The following is a 23,057-nucleotide window of genomic DNA, read 5'->3' on the forward strand; positions in this document are numbered from 1 at the left end:
GTTGTTTTAGTTGCATGCCCAATTCATTGATAATATATTTTTATTGATAAAAATAAAAATAAATTTCCTCCCTAAGACTGCTTTGACTATATCTCAAAAAATTTTGGTATGTTGTGTTGTTGCTATTTCATGTAACAGAATTTGGTATTGTTTTTATGATTTTTACTTTGAACCACCAATTCTTAAAATATTGATTAGTCTCCAATTTTCATTCCTTTCTTAAAAGACTTTTTAATAAATATAGTGAGCTATTTACCAGTTATCTTGACTTTTGTCTTGACACTGGATTTCAAAGACTCTGGATGAGTGAGGCTGATGACTTTGTATAGTATTGCCTTGTTTAAATTCAATCCACAAGCAAGTCAAGACATCATCCTTGTGATTTCATTGGACCTCTTTGAGAATGAAGGGTGAACAACAATAATTGTATTGTGTTCAATAAAGGATGTATTTAATATATATGGGTTTTCTACATTTGTTTGTGATGTTTTCAGGCCCCAGTAATTGGTCAATTTTTTAAAAGTTTCTTTGTATAGCTAAGATATTCATTTCTATTTCAATTCAGAGCTCTAACATATCCAACTTAGCATTTTATTCAGGTTTTTCTTTCTGATTTATATTTTTATTAAATTTGACCAAGATTGAAAAAGATATGTTGAGATTTTGTTATCTGTGTAAGCATAATATAGTTTTTCTGTTTATCATTTTCTATAATCATTTCTAATTTTTTTTTTACTACTGGGTTGGATGCACTTATGATTGCTACCTCTGAAATTTTTTTTTAGATCTGAAGCATTTTTTTACTTCAGCTTCTTATTTTGTAAATTTCTTGCACACAGCATATATTCTGTTTTTTAATCTCTTCTGCTATTTTTTAAATAATTGAGTTGGTGCCATTCACATTCATGGTTATGATTGTTAATTGTGTATTTTCCTTCATCTTATCCTCTTACACATTTTTCTCCACTTCTCCCTTTCTACTATCCTCTTTACAAAGGAGGTGGTAAGAGATGAATATGCTCGACACTAAGGCATCTGTTTCTGCTCTACTGTTTCTGTTCTTGCCCAAATCTTAATTACAGGTTTTTACACTTTATTTCTTCATGAACTACTCTCCCTAGTTGAAGTTATTTTGCTTTTGATTATTCCTTTTTATTCTTCTCAATCTCCTCTTTCCTTCTTTCAGTTCCTGTTTCCTTTGTTGAATTTTATGTTTTTCTGCAATAACTTAATATGTTCATTTCATGGGATGTCTACTTCGGCTCCTTCCTCCCAGTTCATATAGTCTTTGTTCCATAAACCTCAATCATGTGAACTAGACTAGCTCTATTCCCTTTCTCTTTGTTGGTTGTTGTCCATAATTCTCAGAGAGGGCCAAAATTACATTACTATGTTGGAGTTAAGTATAGTGTGTCTAGCTGTGATTGATCAGACCAGAATGATCTCAGAAGCCTCTACCACAGGTCAGGCACATATAGTTTATATGAACATTTGGAGTGGCAATTTCCCTAAATTTGAGTATCTCAGATTTCTCTTGAACTACTGCAATTCTACCTCATTGAGCATAACACTTTTTTTTTTTTTTGATGCTGACATACCATGGTGTATTGTCTTTTGACAGTCTTTTGACAGTCTTCCATGTCACACAGTTCTAAAGTTCTTCAGAAAGACCTTGAGACTGTCCTCTAATTCTTTCTTCAGACTATCATGTGATTATTTGCTTTGTGTAAGTTAGCCATAAAATAGTCTTTTGGGTAAATGCATGTTTGGTATTTGAACAGTTCATCAGAGTTGTGCTTTCTGCAGTAGAGTCTGAATGCTTGCAAGTTCAGCCTGAGAAGGGATCTCAGTATCTAGTACTCTATCTTGCTAGGTGATCTTCAGAATCTTAAACAATTCAAATGAAAGTAATTCAGTTTCCTGTCATAGCACTGGTATACTGTCTCAGCTTTTAGGAATACAACAATAAGATTAGTGCAATGGTTTTGTAGATCTTCAGTTTGGTAGGCAGCTTAATACTTCTTCTCTTCCATACTTTTATTTGGAATGTTCTAGACACTGAGTTAGCTCCTGCAATGTTAGTGGAAACTTCATGACCTATGTGTACATCCCTGGAATATTCTAAGATAAGTGCACTTTCCACATCATTCAGTATTTCTTCATTTGCTGTAACTAATGGTGCCATAGATGGACCAATGGTATAATGCTGCCTGGTGGAGAAGCTGTGTTTTCTTGGTGGTGTTAGGCCAACATTAGCATAAATAGCAGACAATCCACACTTTGTTGCATCTCAGCCTCAGAGGCTGCATTGATTGCACAATCAATTGTGAACAAAAAATCATGTACTAACTCTCCTTCCATTTTAATCTTGGCTTTTAACCTTTTCAAGCTAAATAATTTACCACTAGTGTGGGTAACTGACCTCGTTGCTATTTTCATCTTTTTTGAAGTAAACTGACAACATGGCTGAAAATATCATGCCAAAAACTTAGACGCAAACCCAAAGCCTTGCTTTATTCCATTGTGAAGAAGAAAGCACAAGAGCATCACCCATTATCCAAATTCGTGCCAGCATGCTATCATGAAACTGATGTATAATACTAATGAACTTCTTTGGGCATCTGGCTTCTTTGGGCACCTGAATTTTCCCATATTTTCCCATAATTCCTCAAGACTGATAGTATCAAAGCTCTAAATTAGATTGATGAATGTTATATACACACCTTTGTTTTGAGCCTGGCATTTCTCCTGGAATTTTCAGGTTACAAATACCATATTAATAATTTCTTTGCTCTTTCTTAAGCCATACTAGCTTAAAGATAGATGTTCATCTCCTAGGTGAAGGATAAGCCTATTAAGAACAACTCTGGCAAGAATCTTGCCAGCAATGACTGAGAGAGACAACTTCCTATGGTTGTTACAGGAGATAATCTGTTTACTTTTCCTTTACCTTTATAAAGATGGATAGTGGCGGTATCCTTCAACTCCTGAAGGACAACCTCCTCTTTCCATATAACATAGAAAATGTATGTCAGCTTTTATATGAAAAAAGGAACATCCTGCTTTGTAAATCTCTTCTGGAACAGAATCAGGACCAGGTGCTTTGTCACATGAAAGGAGCCGAATAACATTCAAAATCTCTTTAGTTGAAAATTTGACTAGAGAGTGATTGACTCCAACCTAAGTATACAGGCAGTAACTTCAGCATTAACTAATTAGATTAATGAGATATTCTATTGAGAGAACTCTCCAGCATCATGTCCTTATTACTAAACAAAGTGGCTCCATCAACACTGAGTAGTTGAGATATGCCATAGATCTTTGGCCAATAAATAGCTTTCAGAAAATTATAAAAATGCTTTGGATTTTTACTAGTAGTATAAAACTGAATTTCATCTGTCTGCTGAGCCAAGATTCTGCATCTTTCTAATCTTTGATTGTACTTTACTTTTAATATATTTAGATAGTGCCTTCTTAGAGATGAATATCCTGCTGTCAAACCCTGTGGAGTCCTCATTTTTCATTTAAGTAGCTTCTGAATTTCTCTATCATTTTTGACAAACCAGTCTTAATGTTTATGTTGTTCCAGAAGAGTAAATGCAGTGCTGTACTCCAAACTCTCAAAATGACCTCATTCTTTTCTGCTCCACTATTGCCAACTGTATGTATCCACGTTAGCAATAACAAATGCACTCGCTGAGGGTAGCTCCCTTCTGTGACATTCAGTGTTCTGGAGATCCTACTGTCTTGGGGCTGCTGCTTTTGTTGAGTGTGAATATTCAGCTTAGAGAGGCTAAGTCTACTGTCAGTTTGGCCCTCTGCAGCACACATTGTCTTTGTTGCTCTCCTCTGTCTCTCCTCCTTACAATGACCTGTATATTAAACGCCAATGATTGCTATGAGGGGACTTCCCCGAGATTGTATTGTATTGCAGTGGGTGGGTGTCGAAGTGGCCATGAGGTGTAGTAAGTGACCTTGGTTGTTTGTTTCTAAATGCTTTCTTCCCGGGACTCCCAGCCCTGTCTGGTAGTCTGGGTCTACTCTTGAATTACCGTCACCCAGAATTATAAGATTGTCCTCTTTTGGCACTGATCATGAGGGTCTCCAGATCTTCACAAAATTTTTCTTTAATCTCATCAAGGTTCATGATAGTGAGAGCATACATGTTGATGACAGTGACAGAACACTTTCCCTGCAAATGGCAGTTGCATGGTCACGAGCCTACTGTTCACTCCTTTTAGTAGGCATACAGACTTGTTGAATAGATTAATTTGATTGCATATCCTACACCAGCTTCACGGTGCTCTCTTTCACTGCAGTCACTACAGAAGAATGTGTATCCAGTTCTGACTACTATAAGCTGGCTTTTATTTTCCAGTTTGTCTTATTTCACTCAGGGCTGCTATTTGGGTGCAGTATCTGCTGAGTTGTCTTGCAACAAGAGCCATTCTTTCAGGTTTATTGGATTTTGTTGTTTATAAGTGTGAGCACATCTTTGCAAAAGTTTTTGCACTTTTCTGTTTTGACCTCAAAGTGGGATGCTTACCTGCCATGGTAAACAAGCCAGGGTTGGGTAATGCAGAGAATTTTTAGGGCATCTTTTCTATTCCCTTCCTCATGCTAGATGGTGAGTAGTGCGGTTCTTCAAGGTTGCTCAGACACCCAGGCGACTGCTGAATCCCACTCCTGCTTTAGTCCAGTAAGTAAGAAGATGACCCTGTTGCCTGGGCTATCTGTGTGCAGGGTTGTGATTACAGTTCCCAAGGCATCCACACCTCCTGCTTTGTCATTTGCCTGTTACCACAGGATTTTGAGGTAGGGAAAAATGGTAAAATGGGATGGGTGATGTTATTTGATTTGCGCATAAATCAGACTTAGGGAAGGCAGAGTTGTGGGAAGTTGTCTGCTGCACTCTTCCAGAGTAAGAGTCCAGTGGCAAAACAAAGTCAAGATGACTGATACTGACTTGGGATGAAATGGATGATCTTGGCATCTGTGATGTGTAACCAAGCTCTAAGCACCCCACAACACATGCTTCCACTGCTTTCATGACTGTTAAAACAAATTGTTCTCATATACCAATATACCCCCCCCCCCCAACTAGTTTTAGTTCATGTTTTAAAATGGTTTTCCAGGATGTGGCTCCTATACATGTTGTAGTTTTTTTGGAGCCACAGGTGAGTGTTGGGTCAATCAGATGGATCCCAAGGTGGAAAGCAGCCTTGAAAAAGGCTTGGCAGCCTTTATGTCAGAATTAAAATCTTCCTTGAACGTATCTTACATTTCCTAAAGGGACAAGTGGCATTCAGCCATTCTAGCTTCAGCAACATTTCTGTAATGTCCTTAGATTTTCAGGGCTGTACATGTACTACATTGACTGTCTCATCATTGCCTACCTAGCTGGGCAGATATCTCATTTAACCCTGTTTGTGATGGGGATTGGGGATTGCAATTATTCCTTATGAAGTGAGGTATTCCTAATAAGCGTATTAATAAGTTTCTCTTGATTAAGTCCTGTCCTAGTTAGTAAACATTGCCTGTCTACCCAATATGAAATCCTCATATTGGTACTACCAGTTTGGCTCATGGCCTTGGGAAAATGTTGAGAAGATGTTCCACCTTAGGTATATAGAAGAAATAAAAATTGTAAAAGGGTTTCCATAGATGGACCTGTAGAAGGATCATTTTAATTCCCTTTCTCCTACGTTGTTCCCAAATATTTTCATTTTCTTCCCTTTTCTTGCTTTACTTGAGATCCTAAAAACAAGGCAAAATTACCTTTAAGTTCTCTTTGTTATATTTAATTTCCTTGAGAAATCAAGATTCTGCTTCTTTCCCCCCCAACAGAATGTAAACACATCCTTACAGTCTTTTTCAGTTATTTATATCTTTCTTAGTTTCACTTAGCTCCTATGTTTGACTTTCAAAGTGTCTGCTCAACTCTGAGCTTTTTATTAAGAATGGTTGGAAAATATTCTATTTTATTAATTGTCCATTTTTCTTTTAGAATTATACTCGGTTTTTCCAGGTGAAGTATTTTTGTTTATCTTTATCTTTTGTATTTTGGATTATTATATTTCTAGATCTTTTCTCCTTGGTAATACTAGCTGCCAAGTCTTCTGTTAGCCTAATTGATTCTTTTCTACTTTAACTTCCTAGCTATTTAAAATATTTTAAAATTTTGACCTGAAAGCTCTGAATTTTGGCTGTTACCGGAAGTTTTCATTCTAAGTTGGGTTTTTTTTTTTCAGAATATAACCAATAGATTATTTCTGCTTTTACTATACATTCTATTATTAATAGGTCTGGTCAGTTTTCATTTATGATATTTTGAAATATTGTGTCCAGTCTATTTTTTTTGGGGGGGGCAGGTGTCTTAATTTGCAGGTATCAGATGAGTCTTAGATTCTGTTTTCTAGTTCAGATCTTATTTACAAGAGATAAATGCCTCTATACAAAAACATCCATCATTTTCTCAATACTTTGCTAACTCAGATTAGAACCTGGACTACCTGATCTTTTATAATAACATACCCCAGTTAGTTTTCCTGCCTCAAATCTCTTCCATCTCTTATCTTCCTTACAGTTGCCTAAATAATATTCTTGAAAAATTAATTCCTGGAGATTGAGGAGAATATTGTCACAAAATCCAGACTGTAGTTAGTACCCAAGAGAAAAGAATGATTAGTATTGTCAAATGCTGCAGAGAGGTAGAGAGGAAAAAAGATCTTTGGATTAGGTAAGTAGGAGGACAATGGAAACTTTGGAGAAAGCATTTTCAGTTGATTGATGAGAGTGGCAATCAAGATTGCCAGAGGCTTAAAGGAGTTAGCACTCTCTTTGTCTCACTCCCCTGCTCAGTAAATTCTATTGTCTATTACCTCTAGGATCACATACTAATTTTTCTGATTGGCATTTATAGCCCTTTATCTCTGGCTGCCTTTCCAGCCCTATTTTATTTTACTTCCTTTATGCACTCTGTGGCCCACCAAACTGGCCTTCTTGCTGTATATTACACATGATGTATTCTATTTTGTCACTATGCCTTTGATCAGGCTGTCCCTAATAATTAGTATATACTCGCTCCTTACCTTGACCTTTTAAAATTTCCAGTTTGCTTCAAAGTTTGGGTCAACAGTTCTGATGGACCTGGCCATCCTCAGCAATGAGAGCAACCAAATAATTTTCAATGGAGCAGTAATGAACTGAACTAGCTATGCCCAGAGAAAGAACTCTGGGAGATGACTAAAAACCATTACATTGAATTCCCAATCCCTATATTTATGCCCACTTGCATTTTTGATTTCCTTCACAAGCTAATTGTACAACAGAGTCTGATTCTTTTTGTACAGCAAAATAACAGTTTGGTCATGTATACTTACTGTGTATCTAATTTATATTTTAATATATTTAACATCTACTGGTCATTCTGCCATCTGGGGGAGGGGGTGGGAGGTAAGAGGTGAAAAATTGGAACAAGAGGTTTGGCAATTGTTAATGCTGTAATGTTACCCATACATATAACCTGTAAATAAAAGGCTATTAAATAAAACAACAACAACAACAACAACAACAAAAACAAAGTTTGGGTCAAAACTCAACCTTCCATATATGATCTTTCCTGATCACCACAAAATTATCATATATTACTTTTGCATATAACTTCTTTATGTACATTTTATCTCCTCAAAAGAATCTTTTTCAAAAGTTACTTTTTCCAGGTACTATTTCATTTTTGTTTTTGTTTTCCCAGCACTTGAACAGTGCCAGGTATATAATAGATTCTTAATAAGTGCTTATAGATTGATTATTAGTTTTATGAACCAAAAAATGTAGGCAGGGAAATTTCATTTCCTTCTATAAAGAACAGAGGTGGGCATTTGGGAAAGTTTCTAATAGTCTCTATCTACTAAAAAACAGAAGAGGAACAAAAGAAAAAGTCTTGACCTTGTACATATGATTTGTTTTGTTTTTTACAATGGGGTCTCAGGTTTTAGAATTTTCAAAACATTCCCATAATGATGAGGGATAGTTCAAGAATAAGCCTATTGTAAGCTGCTGTCAGTCTCCTTTATATTAGAGACTTTCCCTCAGTTTAAAAACCCTGGATTAGATTGCAAATAAGACATAAATGAAAGTAAATTAAAATAGTGATATTACACGTAGATTTCCTGGCAAATTTTTTCAATGTCCACTTGCAACTTCTCATCATCCTCAGTTCTCTTCCGGATGAAGGCCTGCATTTCCAGCATAATAAGGGATTTTTGCTTTACCTGAACAAATCAAAGCATAACCTCTTAGATTATAAGGAGAAACATTAGAACAAACCTGTTTCCATGATTTAAAAGACATAATTTTCACCAAAAGAACCCAGTTCATCAAAGATCAATCACCCAGTAATATCAGGCATAAAAAGGAACTTAATCCAGTACTTTAGAATATAAAAGTTCCTTACTATTGAAAATGAAATATGCGGGCTCCTGATTTTTAGATTTGTTAATAATAAATTGTTAGTTGAATAGAAACATAAATTTCAGGATGCTAGGTCATATGTTGGTGGCACTGCATTTAAAGATATGGGGGAAATTTTTTTTTTTGAGGCAATGAAAAAGGAGATGTGTCCTTTCAGTGTGTCTCAAGTAAAGTACAGTACTGTGCTTCTCATTTGTCTTACCCTTTAAAAGATACAATCCAGCTATAGAATAAGTCTGGGTATGCTGAAGTAAGTCATAGTTTTATTCTTTGTTGCTTCCCGTGAAGAAAGGGAAGAGACAGATATTGTATTGTATAGCTGCAGACCTACCCTGTTCCCCACTACCATGAAAATTAGAATTAAAAAAGAAAATAAAATTTTAGAGGTCAAAGGGAACTCAATGGCCAAGTAGTCCAATTTACACTTGAAAAAGAGTCCCTTGTATAGCATATATGTCAAGTGGTCATATAATAACTTAGTGCATAAATATCTCAAATTAGGGGGAATTCACACTCCCCTTATATAGCTCATTTTAATTTTGTATAGCCCTAATTTTTAGAATGTTTCTCTTTGCAAAAAGCTTCAACTTGCTTTTCTACATACAACTTGTAGTCTTTATTCCTAGTTCTGCTCTTTGGAGCCACTCAGAATAAGTCTGATGCCAGTTCTCTCTTGCAGTCTTCCAAATACTTGAAGAAAGCCATCCCCAATTATATCAGCTGATGCTCCTAAGTCATTCCCTCCATCATGCCCTCTGGTGGTGATTATCATCCCCAGGAGGATGGTTTCCTGCTTATCAAATATGATTCCCTAGATCTGAATATATTCCAGATGTGGTCTGACCAGGGCAGAAAGAGCAGTATTTTGATCTTTTTATTCCTAAAAATTATGCCTCTCTCAAAGCAGTATTTTGGCTACTTATTACACTCATTGTTCAACAAAACACACAGATCTGTATTTACAAAATTGAAAGTCTAAGGCTTTACATTTATGCTGATTAAATTTTATTTTATTAGATTTTGCCTAGCATTTCAGACTGGTAAAATCTTTTTTTTGGATTCTGACTTTAATATCCAGTGTTTTGGTTATCTCTCCCAGAGCAGGTTTTAAGACTCAATATCCAATATAATACTCTATTACTGCCAACATTTGTTACATAATTAGAAAAACAGAGTATGTTTATCCTAAAAAACCTTTCTAAGCTTATTCAACTTGTAATTTATTTGTAAAATTTTCAGATTTTTTTTGTTTTTACATCTTGTATATATAAATCCACTCATTGATCTATCCCTCATAACAAACATTAAAAAGAGAAAAAAGCATTTTATCCCAACCAGCCAACCCTCTATATTTAAAATTAAGAAAAAAACCATTACTCTTTGTTCACTTTCTATTTTTGTTCTTCTTAGAGCACAAAAATGTGTCCAGGATGGAAGTTCTAAGCCTTCTGGCATATTATTTGGATTATCCATTTCTTCCATGGCATTCATTACTTCAGCAAAGTACTCCTCCTGCATTTGGGCAGATCCTTTACGTTCCCCAAAAGGGCCAGGAACCTCTTCTTGCTTAGGCTTCAGCTGCCTAGCATTATCCAAAAAAAAAAAAAAAAAAAAAAAAAAAAAAACCTCAATTTTCCTGGACAAGTTAAGATCAAATTATCATTTGTTAAAAAGTATCAATATTAATTTAAACAAGATATTTGATGTAGCTTCTTTTGCCAGAAGAGCTCAAGAACATAACGCTTCTGAACTTGATTCTCTGCAGAATAAACAAATAACAGTCTCTAAACGAGACAGCTGTTGCTAAGAAGACTCCTTTGCTCCCATTCCTTTGCAATAGCTTGGCTGGTCCAGAAACTACTTAGATTTCAAATTCAAATAACATCTATAAAACATTTAGTATAGGACCCTGCACAAAGCAGGTATCTAATAAAATGCTTATCTTCTGACTCTATCATTAATTAGTACCTAGGAAGATAGCTGGGACCCTCTCTTTTTTGAGTACATACACAATTATATTGATATTTAAAATAAATATAAGATAAAATTCCCCTAGGGAAGAGGAGGAAGCACTGTTTTGTAGGCGTTCAGCCTGAGAAAAATTCTATAGCTTCAGACATTCTATCTTACTGAGAAAACTGAGGCCATCCAGCATGACTTCCTTCTTTTCCCCTTATTTTCATCTCACAACTCTCTCATCTGCTCCCTCTTCACCCCCATTTTCTTTTTCATTCTTGGTTGAGGAAGTAACCTTTTAACACGTCAAATATTCTGTAAATTCTCATTATCCCTTCTCCCATCTTTGGTAGGTTGCCCTCATAGTAATCTCAATCTCCAATCCTCCTATTGTTCAGGCTCTTATTTACTGGTTTCTCCTTTGTTGCTTATAAAAATGCCCTAGTCTTACCCATTTTCAAGAAACCCTCACTAGAATCTAAGAGATTCCCTCAATTTATCATTCTTTATCTCTCCTCCCCCTTTCAGCCAAAATTCTTGAAAAAGCTATCGTATATTCAAATATGATCTCAACATCCTCTCCTCACTCTCATTTCTATACCCTTTACAATCTGGCTTTCATTCTCACTCAACTGAAACTTTAAAATTGTAAATGATTTATATTAATTACTAAATCTAATGGCCTTTCCTCGATAATAATTCTTCATCTTTTTATAACATTCAACACTTTTGATAATTTTTTTCTTGAATATTCTTTCTTTTCTAGGATTTTCATGACATTTTTCTTTTTGTTCTCTTACCTGATTAGTCCTTCTTGGTTTTTTATTCTGTCTTTATCCTGCTTCCTAATTTTAGATAAATCCCAATCCTTTTTTCTATTTATCATCTCTATGCAGATGACACTCAGATCTATGTATCCACTCTAGTTTTTACCCCTGTGCTCCAGACCTGCCTTGCAAACTGATTATTAAACATTTTGTACTGGACTATCTTTAAGCATCTCAAACTCATTATGTCCAAAACAGAACTTTCTTTCCAAACTTGCTCCTTTTCTGAACTTGCTTTTTTTTGTTGTTGTTGTTGGGGACATCACTATTCTTCCAGTCATGCAGGTTTGTGAACTTAATGCTATTTTCTACCTTCGTTTTCATTCCACAAAACTAAGTAGATGCAAATCTTGTTTGACTGCATCTTCACAAGAACCTCTTCCAACTACTCCATTTCTCCATTCACATAGCTACTGCGCCTTCACAATCTCTCATAGAGAACATTGTAATAGCTTGCAACTTTGTTTCTTCACGTCCTCACTCCCCTTTCTAATCACCCTTTAAAATGTTGCCAGTGATTTTCCATGTCACTTCCCTTATTTAAAAAAACTTTAGTGGCTCCCTGTCACTTAAAACAGTGAATCAAATTGAAATTCCCTTTTCAAATCAGACTGTTTACCTTCTCATCCTTTATGTATGTTTACCTATAATACACACTGTAGTAAAGACAAACTGATTTCCTTATTATTCTTATATGTGACATTCTGTCTCCCATATCTGTATCTTTGAATTTACTGTCTCCCATCCCTGGCATATTCTCCCTTCCTCTTCTATCAGAATTCTTAGTTTTTCCTATGATTCATATGAGAGACATCATCTACATCAAGCTTTTTAGCTACTAGTGCAACCCTCCACATTCCCTGATATTAATTTAAATATACTGAGATACCTACTTACCTATCTATCTATCCAGACATTCATATGTCCCCTAATAAAATGTAAGTTCTTTGAATCAGGGATATCACCTAGTTCCTGGTACATGATAAAGGTCTCAAAAATGTTTGTAGATTGAATGATTTCTACTTTGACTGTTCTCCCTTGTTATACCCAATATAGTGCTTTCTACTTTATTGCTGAGTCAATTTGGGATATTTGTACAGTGCTATGTGTGGGGAGGGAGGAGTGATGCTACTTATCATTTTGGCATATTCTTATATTTTTCCAATTCCTCTTCTTAAAGGAAGAGAAAATTGACCTCATCAGTTAATTGGAGGAAAAAATATTCTTTCAGAAGTGGTTTTACTATGTGTTATATGTATGTGATTCCATTTTATACAACAAATTTATTATAGCACTAGAAGTGAATTTCTAGACCCCTAGAACCTATAATCATTAGATCATATTCATTTTGATTTAAAAATAATGGTAATTAGATTTAATAATTACAGAAATTAGTAACAGGTACATTCAATGCACCTTTCCTTAACGCAAAATTAGACTTACTTTTATGATTATTATTTTCAATAATTTCTTAATCTGTAGTGGAACCTTATATATAACTTGAAAGAAGGAAAGGTTAACACACAGAATTGAACATAAATATGTAATGTACATAAATATGTGATTATCAGGTTTTAATGATTAAAAGAATTAACAATCTATACTTTTACTCAAGATTTTGATGTAATTTCAAGATGCATGTTAGATTATTATATTTTATCTGAATGTAATAGTAATAATAATGATAGCTAACTAACATTTATATAGTGCTTACTCTGTGCCAGGTACTGTGCTAAGGCTTTTACAATTACTATCTCATTTAATCTTCATAACAACACTAGAAAGTAGGGCCTATTATTATCCCTATTTTGCAGAGAAGGAAATTGAGGCAAACAGAAATCAAGTGACTTACAGCTAGTAAGTATGTAAGGCTGGATTTGAATTTAGGTCTTCCTGACCACAGGCCTAACACTCTTATATGTTCTGCCTCCTGTCTGCCCCAATCCCAAATTGCTTTACCTACTATGTGTTTTACTATAAATTTCTCTTATGTACTTAGCCTATTGACCAAAATGGGGTTTTTGTATTAATATTTTGGCTAAAGAGTGTTATACTGGTTTTTTTTAATTCTTTTTTTTTCTTTGCTGAGGCAATTGGGATTAAGTGACTTGCCCCGAGTCTCACAGCTAGGAAGTATTAAGTGTCTGAGGCCAAATTTGAACTTGGGTCTTCCTGACTTCAGGTCTGGTGCTCTATCCACTGCGCTACTTAGCTTGCCCCTGTTTTGGTTTTTTTTTTGTTTTGTTTTTATATATTGGGAAAAGAAATCCTGAAATTTCTTTATTTTATAAATAAAAAGTAATCAGGAATCACCTGTCCTTGATCTTGCCATCACTCAAAGATCCACTACTCCTATATTCAGGAATTCTGCAATCCCTTTTTTGATCATAATTTATTGACTTTCTACCTTTTCCTTCTCTTTCCACACTGTTCTTCATTTTCCACACTATTCTTCATTCCGTAACCACCAATTCCTTGACCTTTCGTTTTTCTTCCAGGGTATCACTTCTACAAAAGTTTCCCCAACTGAACCCCTTTGTCAACCAGTTCAGCTCTACATTCTTCTCTTTTATTGAATCCCTGGCCCTTTCGTCATATTTTTCATTGCACCTATACTTTCTCTTATGTTAATTTGACTATACTGAGATACCTACTTAACTATCTATCTGTCTATCCAGACATTCATATGTCCCCTAATAAAATGTAAGTTCTTTGAGTCAGGGATAATTTTACTTTTGTCTTTTATATCCCTATCACTTAGTTCCTGATACATGATAAAGGTCTCAAAAATGTTTGTAGATTGAATGATTTCTACTTTGACTGTTCTCCTTTGTTATACCCAGTATAGTGCTAGGTATATAGTGCTTCATTCAGCTGTGGATCACTGCTGCCTTTGTTCCAAACACGGCTGAACAAAGTTTGGAGAAAATCATGTGACTATTTTGATTGGGCCCATTACAAATTTATTTTGCACAACTTCATTTAGACCCTCAGTGCTGCTAGACAACCTTATATACTTCCATGATCCATTTACTATTTCATTCCCCACAGTAAGTCTTCCAAATTCTTTTATTCCTTCTCATATCTTTTATTCCTTTTCAAAACTCCCACAAATCACTGCTATGATCCTTTTATCTTTTCTTCCCTAAGTGGCTAAACTCCTTTAGAAGACCATCCACAATAGCTTCCTTCACCTTTCTTTCTCTCTCTTTTTAAAAACCTCTTACAAGTTAGCTAATGATCAGTCATTACACTGAGAGTTCATAATTATCTCCTAAAGGCCAAATCCAATGACCTTCACCTTTGCTACCATTGACAATATTGGTGACCCTTTTTTTCCTTTTGATATTCTCTTCTCTCTAGGTTTTTGGAGCGTCATTCTTGACAAACCTCCTGCTGTCTATCTGACCTTTCCTTCTAGGACTCCAGGACTCATCTGGACCATGCCCACTAACTTCAGGTGTTTCACAGGGCTCTTATCTATACTATTTCAGCTGGTATACTCACCAGCGTTTTTATGCTAATAATTCTCAAATTTGCCTTTCCAACCCTAATCTCTCTGCTAACCTCCAGTCTCACATCTGTGACCTTCGGACATTTTGAACTGCACTGCTAGCACACATCTTAAATTTAGGAAAGCAACTCATTATATTTCTCCCTAAAACCTTCCCATGCTGTACTTTTCCTATTACTATTGAGGGCCACACTATCTTTCCAGTCCCCCAGGCCTGAACTCTAGAAACGATTTTTCACCTTCCATATCCAGCATGTTTGACTTTTGGAACATCTCTTGCATCTATTCGATTCTCTGACACTGCTACCACCCTAGTAGGGCCCTCATTAATTCACTCTTGGACTACTGCATTACATTAGTCTGTGGCTAGGTCTGCCAGTTGCAAGTCTCTCCCAACTTTAAACCATTCTCCTGGACTCAACTCTAGTGGCTCCCTATCACATATAGGATCAAATACAAAATTTCCTGTGAGACCTTCAAAAGTTCTTTATTATATTTCCAGCCCCACCTTTCCAGTTTTCATTACTCTTCCTACTTACACTTTTTGATCTAGTGATTTGTCCTCTTTGCTGTTCATGAACTTCATTGCTTGTTCTGTTTGAGCATTTTCTCTGGCTGTCTCCCATACTTGGAATATTCTTCTTCATCTCTGTCTAGTGCCTTCTCTATTTTTCTTCAAGTGGCAGCCTCTTGTGACCCTTCTTAATTTTAGTGACTTCCCTCTTAATTATTTTCTATTTATCCTGTATGTATTTTGTTTGTACATATTTATTTGTTGTTGTCTTCCCTATTAGATTGTGAGCTACTTTGGGTCAGGGACTATCTTCTTCTTCCTTTTGTATTCTCAGTGTTTAGCACAGTGCCTGGTACATAGTAAGTATTTAACAAATGTTTATTGACTTATTGAGTGATAATAATAAAGAGATATTGTCTAAATAAAAGTGAAATCAACCTGGGTCGACGCTTGAACAATTTGTGGAGTATGTCAGTCAGATGACTCTGAAGATCAGTAAACTCTTTTTTAAATCCCCGCTCAAGAACCTATAGGAAAAACATGCTATCACTAGAACTATAACTTGATTTTGAAACATTTTGTTTATTGACATCTCTGCTTCAAAATTCTGTTGGGTCCCATTTTGAGAAATAACTATAAGAAATGTATTAAGAGTTTAACTGTGTAGGAGTGCTAATTCATATTGCAAAAGGAGTCACTAAAGTTTCCAACTGGTCAACTACTCAGTGCATTAAAGTAGTTCTTGGTAAAATTATACATCTTAGGACTTTTTGTGATCATTTCATGTAGTGGTTCCAACATAGTGGTTTGCAAATCACTTGGGACTTTGTGGTAATGGATCAAGGGGTTTGCACTAATATTACTTTAATGGCTTCTTAAGCAGTAAATAATTGCAGAATATAATAGTATACTAAATTGCTCACCAGATTCACAACATATTTTTGTTGAAAAGGGTTTGTAGAACAAAAAAAGTTGAGAACCATTAATCTGCTCCAACTCTTTCATTTTAAAGAGGAGGGCCTTGAAGGCAAGACAAAGGCAGCAATTTCCCAAAATTCTGTTTATGTCCACTTTTTGAGGAATGCATAGTGGCATAAAGTTAGATGGACATATATTTAAGAATCAGAGTAAAAAACTAGCCATAAAAGAAAATCTATGAGGAAATTCTACTTCTTTAGGTTCTTTCCAACTCTAGATATTCAGAGATAATTACTTATATACATACATAGATAGATAGATATAATGCACACATATTCACACAAATAGTCAAGAATAGATTACTCTTACTTTGTCATCTGAAAGGAAGCTGTCATAATGTTCTCTATATGATTCAAGTTCGTCACGAGCCTTGTAAATTTCATATGCCGCAAATTTCTGTAACAAAATCAAGATTAGCAGAACAGAACAAGAAATACTTTGAAGACAAGCACACATTTGGGGAACATTATTTTTACTGTTTCCTAAATGTGTCATTGGAGCATTTTTTTCTTTTTTTTGCTGAGGCAATTGGGGTTAAGTGACTTGCCCAGGGTCATACAGCTAGGAAGTGTTAAGTGTCTGAGGTCAGATTTGAACTCAGGTCCTCCTGATTTCAGGGCTAGTGCTCTATCCACTGTACCACCTAGCTACCCCAACTGGAACATTTTTTAAACACTGATGAGATAACATAAATCAAAAACAATTTTCTGAAATGAGTCTTTTAATAGTTGTCTTAACATTTCAACAAAGCCAGGAATCTACAAAGAGTCTGAAATGTACCACATATAAGTTCATATTCAGATCTAATCTCTATTGTAGAGAAACTGCAAAAGTTTTCCTATTCCAAAAAATTAGCCAGTCTATCTAATTCCTGTTCTTATTTACATGTTTAGGAAAACCTGAAGATGTTAAGTGATATGAATAGGCAAAATGTCTGCTGGTGAAGAATTACTCTTCTAGAAGCGTTAATGCAGCACCATGGGCAGGATCAGTTCAGTACATAGATATTATTTAAGGCGGTGCCAAAATTCTGGAAATTTATTATTTTGCCTGAAGACATTGTGTTTGAAAAAGGCCCTTGTTTAGTTGAATTTTATAATTTAGGATTATCAGGAAGCCTAGAAATCTGTTTTATGTGGAAAGAACAGTATCATAGGTTATTATCAGTAACGCAATCATGCTTAGAGTACATATAACTCAGTTTAAACTGCAGTTTACAAGGCTTTTCATTTCTGTGTTATGTCATTTTATGTATCATGTCTTATCACCTCAGAGTAGTGGACAAGTAATCTTATATCTCATTTGCTTAATAGTAATTGCAAACATGATCCAGTCACAGAATTGTGGAAACTATTATATTATTACATAGATGGGTGCTGTCATGTATCATAAAGAAAAGTCTAAAGGCTATGGATTATAGATTCAAAGAATTTAGAGCTTGAAGATACTGAAGAAATATTATAAATCCACTGTTGTTATTTGATAGATGAGGAATGTGAAGTCTAGAGATATCAAATGATTTGAGATGAGATACAGATTGGTACATGGGGAAAGAAGCATAGAGTGAAAGGTTTGGAACATTTAAGTGAGTATAGATTGTGGTGACATTTCAGTAAGAAGGTGGCTGTTATGATTACTTTTTCTTTTTTTTTTTTTTCAAGGAAGTCATTCAGTTCTATTTCTCTTGTTTGTAGTTCTTCATCTAGCAGTAAAGAGAAAGTAAGGTTGGCTATTTTTAATTCCTCCTGTGGAAAAATTACAATGGAAAATAGATTAATACTACTACTCAAGGAAACCTCTCAATCCTTAGATAAAATAAACCAAGAACCAAATAAAATTAAAATATTTTATTGTAAGAAATGGGTAAAAAATACTCCAGTAGTTTTTTTAAAATGGGGAACTAAGCACTTAAAACCATGTTCACTATAATATAAAGAATTTATTTCTATATTAGCACAATTAGGGGTAGTTTATAGAATAGATGGGAGGAAGAAGAATTAGAGGGAACTATCACTTGGAATACCCTTTCCTGTGCTTCTTTTCAAGGATTTAAATTCTACCCAAACTTCAAGCTCTAATTTAAGGTTAGCATCTTCCATGAAACCTACATTCCGTCAGATCTTATTATTCATTCAGAGCTTCTACATCATTTTATTTTAGGCACATCCATGGGAGTGGGAATATACTTTACATTTCTTTATCATCCATAACTATGCCTCTTCTATGATCTTGACTTCTAGTATTCTCTTCTTTGGTTAAAATCTGTCCTGTTTTTCCCATGTCTCTATTCTTTCTTCACCAGTCCTTTATCCTCCCTGTGACTGCCAGTCTCTTCATCCCTGGTTCAATTCATCTCATTTTCCTTCCTTCCCAATTTTGATTTTAGAGATGATTAGCTGAAGCATAATAGTGCTCCTTCCTTTTGAATCCTTTATTTCCTTGTTTTAATACCACACATGTCTGGCCAGTCCATAACCCTGGTTAATCTCCACCAATTGCTGTGTTGTGTCATGGTGCTAAAGAGAGTCAAACAACTGTGTCAGCTACATTCACAACAATTTTATGATGACTAACCTCCACTGGGCCCTCATTGCTTCAAAGCAATCCTTTCTTTCCTCATTCCCCACCTCTTTTCATCTAACAGAATCCATCATGCATGCTGTTTTATCTGTTTCAATCTTCATCTCTTCTCAGCATTTTCTGCCAACCTAATCCTCTGTTTCTCAGTGAAGGATTTTGTCTTCCACTTTATCATCAAAGCCATCTGCTTTAACATTTTTTCGTCTCCTGTTCATATTATTACTCAATGAGTAGAGGTTGCTCTTTTCTTTGTCAAGGCTAACTTGTCTATTGATAATATCTTAGCCAGCATATGTATCCTTTTAAGTTTTACAAAGTATTTTATAAATTATAGATCACTTAATCTTCAAAACAACCCTAGATGATAAGCTATGTTATCCTGATTTTATGCAGAAAAATGGGTGACAGAGAGGTTAAATGAGTTGACCATGATCAAACAGCTATCAAGTGTCTGAGGCAGTATTTAAACTCAAGTCTGCTCTATCTACTCTATCACCCACAGCCTTTATCTCTCATACAGCTTGCAGCCAAAAAAAAATGCTCATTTATTCCAAGTTTTCACTTGTCCCTGCCATTTCTTCAAACTACATTTCTTTTCACAGACAAATTCCTAAAAAGTTGGCTATTCTCATTACCTCCACGTTTTAAAAACTACTCCATCCTTTTTCAACCCATCAAAAGTACCTCTTTTCCCCCTTACCACTTGACTAAATGTTACCAAGTGATGCTACCAGTGATCTTTAAAATGCTAAATTCCGTGGCACTGTTCCCAGGTTCTGATATTGTTATGAGATCCCTTAATAAGTTTTCCCTTAAGAGAGATTGCAAACTTATAGAAAATACTCATGGAAAAAATGTTGACAACATTTTTGAAGGTTGGTACAGCTATGTCTCCCAAAAATCATCAGCTTGCTTTCCTCTCTGGTAACAAGCTCCCCCTTCCCCCAATAATATTTTGCCCAATATGCACATTGACCAACTTTAGGGAGGCCATCCAATGTGATAATTCTCCTCTTAGAGCACTTTGGAACATATCATCCCCGTCAGTAGGAGTCCCCTGATTTCTGCTGAATGGGTCCATTTCTCTGTGCTCCCCAACACAGCCCAATCCTCTATGAGTTATGATCCATTAGTGTGTGTCTTGAGTTTTGTGTTGTACTTTTTCTTTTTGCTTTCACTGAAGCTTTGTGTTCAACTAGCTCCTGTTGTTTTACATGTTACTTTCAGCACCCTAATTTATGAAGGGGTTGTTTTCTCCTATATCTCTGGCAGACACATCTTTCCTTAGACATAAGCTGGGTACCAGCATAAGGACTTAACTTATTTATATTATTTATAACTGTACCTCCACTGGGGCAGTATGGCACTGTGAACCCAGTTGTAAAAAGCAAGGATCAGTGGAGGAAACCTATGTCTTTCTCATCCCTCCAAGCAAGAGGATTGCCACCTGCCCTATTTGCTTGTCCACATAGACACACACACACAGACACACACACACTATTTTGGTCCCATTAACTCCCATGATTTCGGTTATCATTTCTTCTCAGTTGACAAATCTATATATCTAAATAAAAAGTTATATCTATATATAAAGGTATATCTACTCGAACTATGATCCTGTAACACCAATCACTTGCTAGCTATCTCCAACAAACTATCCCATAAGTATCTTAAAAGTCAATATCTCCAAAACAGAATTTATCTTTCCCCCTAATCTGTTCCTTTTCCAAACTTCCTGTATCTATTGAGGCTATTTTCATCTCTCTATTATCTTGTTTACAACCTTGGAGTCACTTGACTTTTCCCTCTTAATCCCTATCTTTATTTTTTTTCAGTGTTTTATTTTTTCAAACACATGTAAAGATAGTTTTTAACATTCATTTTTGTAAGACTTTGTTCAGCTGCTATTTTTAATCAAATCTAATGCCGAGTCTTGTTATTTCTACCTCCACAATAGTATTTTAAAAACCCAGTCCCTTTTTCTCCATTCACAGCCTCCATTGTAGTACATGACTTATTCTTATTTTTCTGGACTATTATAATAATTTCCTAATTTTTCTTCCAGGCACTCTTCTTTGCAATCCATCTTCTTCACAACTGCCAAAATAATCTTAAGGTACAGGTCTGAGCATGTTTCTTAATTCTTCAAAAATGAGTCCCTGTTGTGTCCAAGATAAAATATAACTCCCTGCCTTGGATATTAAAGCCATTCATATCCTGTCAGGTAATTCTAAATTTATCCCATATCATCTCCTACACACTTTTTGAATCTGGTGAAACTAGCCTCCTAATTGTTTTCTGAAGTCAAGCATTCTTTTTATCTTTTTTGTTTTTGACTTTGCATTCCTAAACTTGGAATTAAGCCTCTTCCTTTCCTTTCCATTATAGAATACTAGTTTTCTTCAAGGCTCACTTCAGAGGTCTCTTTTTATTGTACATGTTACGTTATGCAAATATAATTTAAATATTTAAGAACAGGGACTGTTTTAATTGTGCCTTTGTATCCTCAGCATCTTTAATTAAGTACTAGTAGTGGCATACACACATATATGTGTAAATTAATTAAATTTGCTAAAAAATTGAATTAGTGCTCATTTCTCTACTTCAGACATCTGGATGAAAGGAATTAAGTTAGTGTAACATAACTACATGTAGTTTATGGTTAAGATTCCCTGTCCTTGGTTTGAGGCTTACATGCATGCATCAACTTTTACTTTACCTGGAAGATAACGTTATCACATTTCATCTTTGATTTAAAGAGTGTTTTTAAACGATCATCAAAAAGTTGTGTTGTTTCTTGAATAGAGTTCTGAATCTTCCTTAATTCAGCATCCAATGACTAAAATAAAGATATCAATAAGGTTAAATTCTAGCAATTTACTTGTCATAAGATAACAAGAGCCCCCTCTCATAGTCAGCTTTAGCTTAGTCTTCTAAATGGACAATGTTGACTGAACTGCCATGGTGATTGATTTATTACAATTGAACATTACTAAGGCTAACTTTTGGACTTGGAACGTCTGATTTTTTTTCTCTCAAAGCATAAAATAACAATTCAGTTTTATAACTTTACAATTTGCAAAGTGCTCGCAAATGTTACTGTATTTTCAGGTTATCAGCAAGTATTTATTAGGTATCTACTATGGGAAACCAAAAAAGGTCAAAATATCATTTGGTCTTATTTAATGAACCAGTTTTGAGAAGTTGTTTTGGATTTTATGAAAAAGTTATGCATGCACATATACCTATAAATATCTTGCATTAATTCATAGAATGCTTTGTAATTATTCTCTAGTTGTTTCATGCTATCATTCTATCTAGCTTGTAAGTTCCTTTAGGACAAGAAATAAAATATCTTTTAAATCTCTGGCACCTCCTATTACATAACTGAGCACCATGTAGTGAATAAATGACCAAGACCGATACAAAAACCAAAAATTTTGCTTTTATAAAGCCACAGACTAATCATAGTGGGTTTTGAAAGTGTTGTTACTCAAAAAGGATGTAATCTCATCAATTGAAATCAATATCTCTCATTTTACTTACTACAAAAATAAAAATTCACATTCATGATTACATTTGAGAGGATAAAAATCTCTTCTAATATATTATAAACTTCTTCAAGACAAGAACTATTTCATTTGTCTCTTGAATATTGAATGTCTAGTCCATTGGCTTTTACAAAGTAGACACTAGATAAATGCTTACTGATTGATTGATAAATTAGCTAGACATATTTACATAACAATGATCTCTACTCTAGTATTTCTTCCATAGTAACAGAAAATTCATGTGACAAATGTGTTATGAGTGCAAATTCTTTTGTAGTCTGTTACAAATATCTCCTCTATCAAAAAGAGTAAGCATTTACCCTGGACGGATTTTTTAATCTGCCAATCCATCCATTAGGAGAAAAGACAGTAAGAAATGGATGGTGCTGATAGTAATTTTTCTTATGTTGAGATATAAATTTATTTTATAACATTGTTTTATTGCTCATAAAATTATTTTATTGCTTATAACTTGATTTTGGATACCCATAAAGAGGTTTCAGTTCTTTTACTTCTGGATTTAAGTGGTATTGTGCCTGAACAAAGATTTACAGAAAGAAAAAGAACCATGGTCTTCAATGGAGTTTCAGAGGATTTCAGTTTTTAAGGTGGGAAGGTTCTTTATTTCTTCATATCAGGAGTTTTCTATAATATAGAACTGTGCA

The 23,057-nt window shown here is 34.9% G+C and overlaps 2 protein-coding genes across 2 annotated transcripts in view; one reads left to right on the top strand and one right to left on the bottom strand.

The window, feature by feature from the left end:
• LOC100913363 (glutathione S-transferase omega-1-like) overlaps positions 1-23,057 on the top strand; it is a 169,095-nt gene that overhangs the window by 22,087 nt on the left and 123,951 nt on the right. The gene's annotated exons all lie outside the window — the stretch shown is intronic.
• LOC100919281 (cilia- and flagella-associated protein 43) overlaps positions 1-23,057 on the bottom strand; it is a 138,251-nt gene that overhangs the window by 13,313 nt on the left and 101,881 nt on the right. The window contains exons 29-34 of the mRNA XM_031955793.1: positions 21,561-21,680; positions 17,899-18,006; positions 16,571-16,657; positions 15,722-15,810; positions 9,850-10,054; positions 8,161-8,273 (exon numbers count right to left, since the gene is read on the bottom strand). Of these exons, the coding sequence (XP_031811653.1) occupies positions 8,161-8,273; positions 9,850-10,054; positions 15,722-15,810; positions 16,571-16,657; positions 17,899-18,006; positions 21,561-21,680 (722 nt within the window). The remainder of the gene's footprint in view (positions 1-8,160; positions 8,274-9,849; positions 10,055-15,721; positions 15,811-16,570; positions 16,658-17,898; positions 18,007-21,560; positions 21,681-23,057) is intronic.

Source organism: Sarcophilus harrisii, chromosome 2, assembly GCF_902635505.1.
Source record: "Sarcophilus harrisii chromosome 2, mSarHar1.11, whole genome shotgun sequence".
Taxonomy (NCBI): domain Eukaryota; kingdom Metazoa; phylum Chordata; class Mammalia; order Dasyuromorphia; family Dasyuridae; genus Sarcophilus; species Sarcophilus harrisii.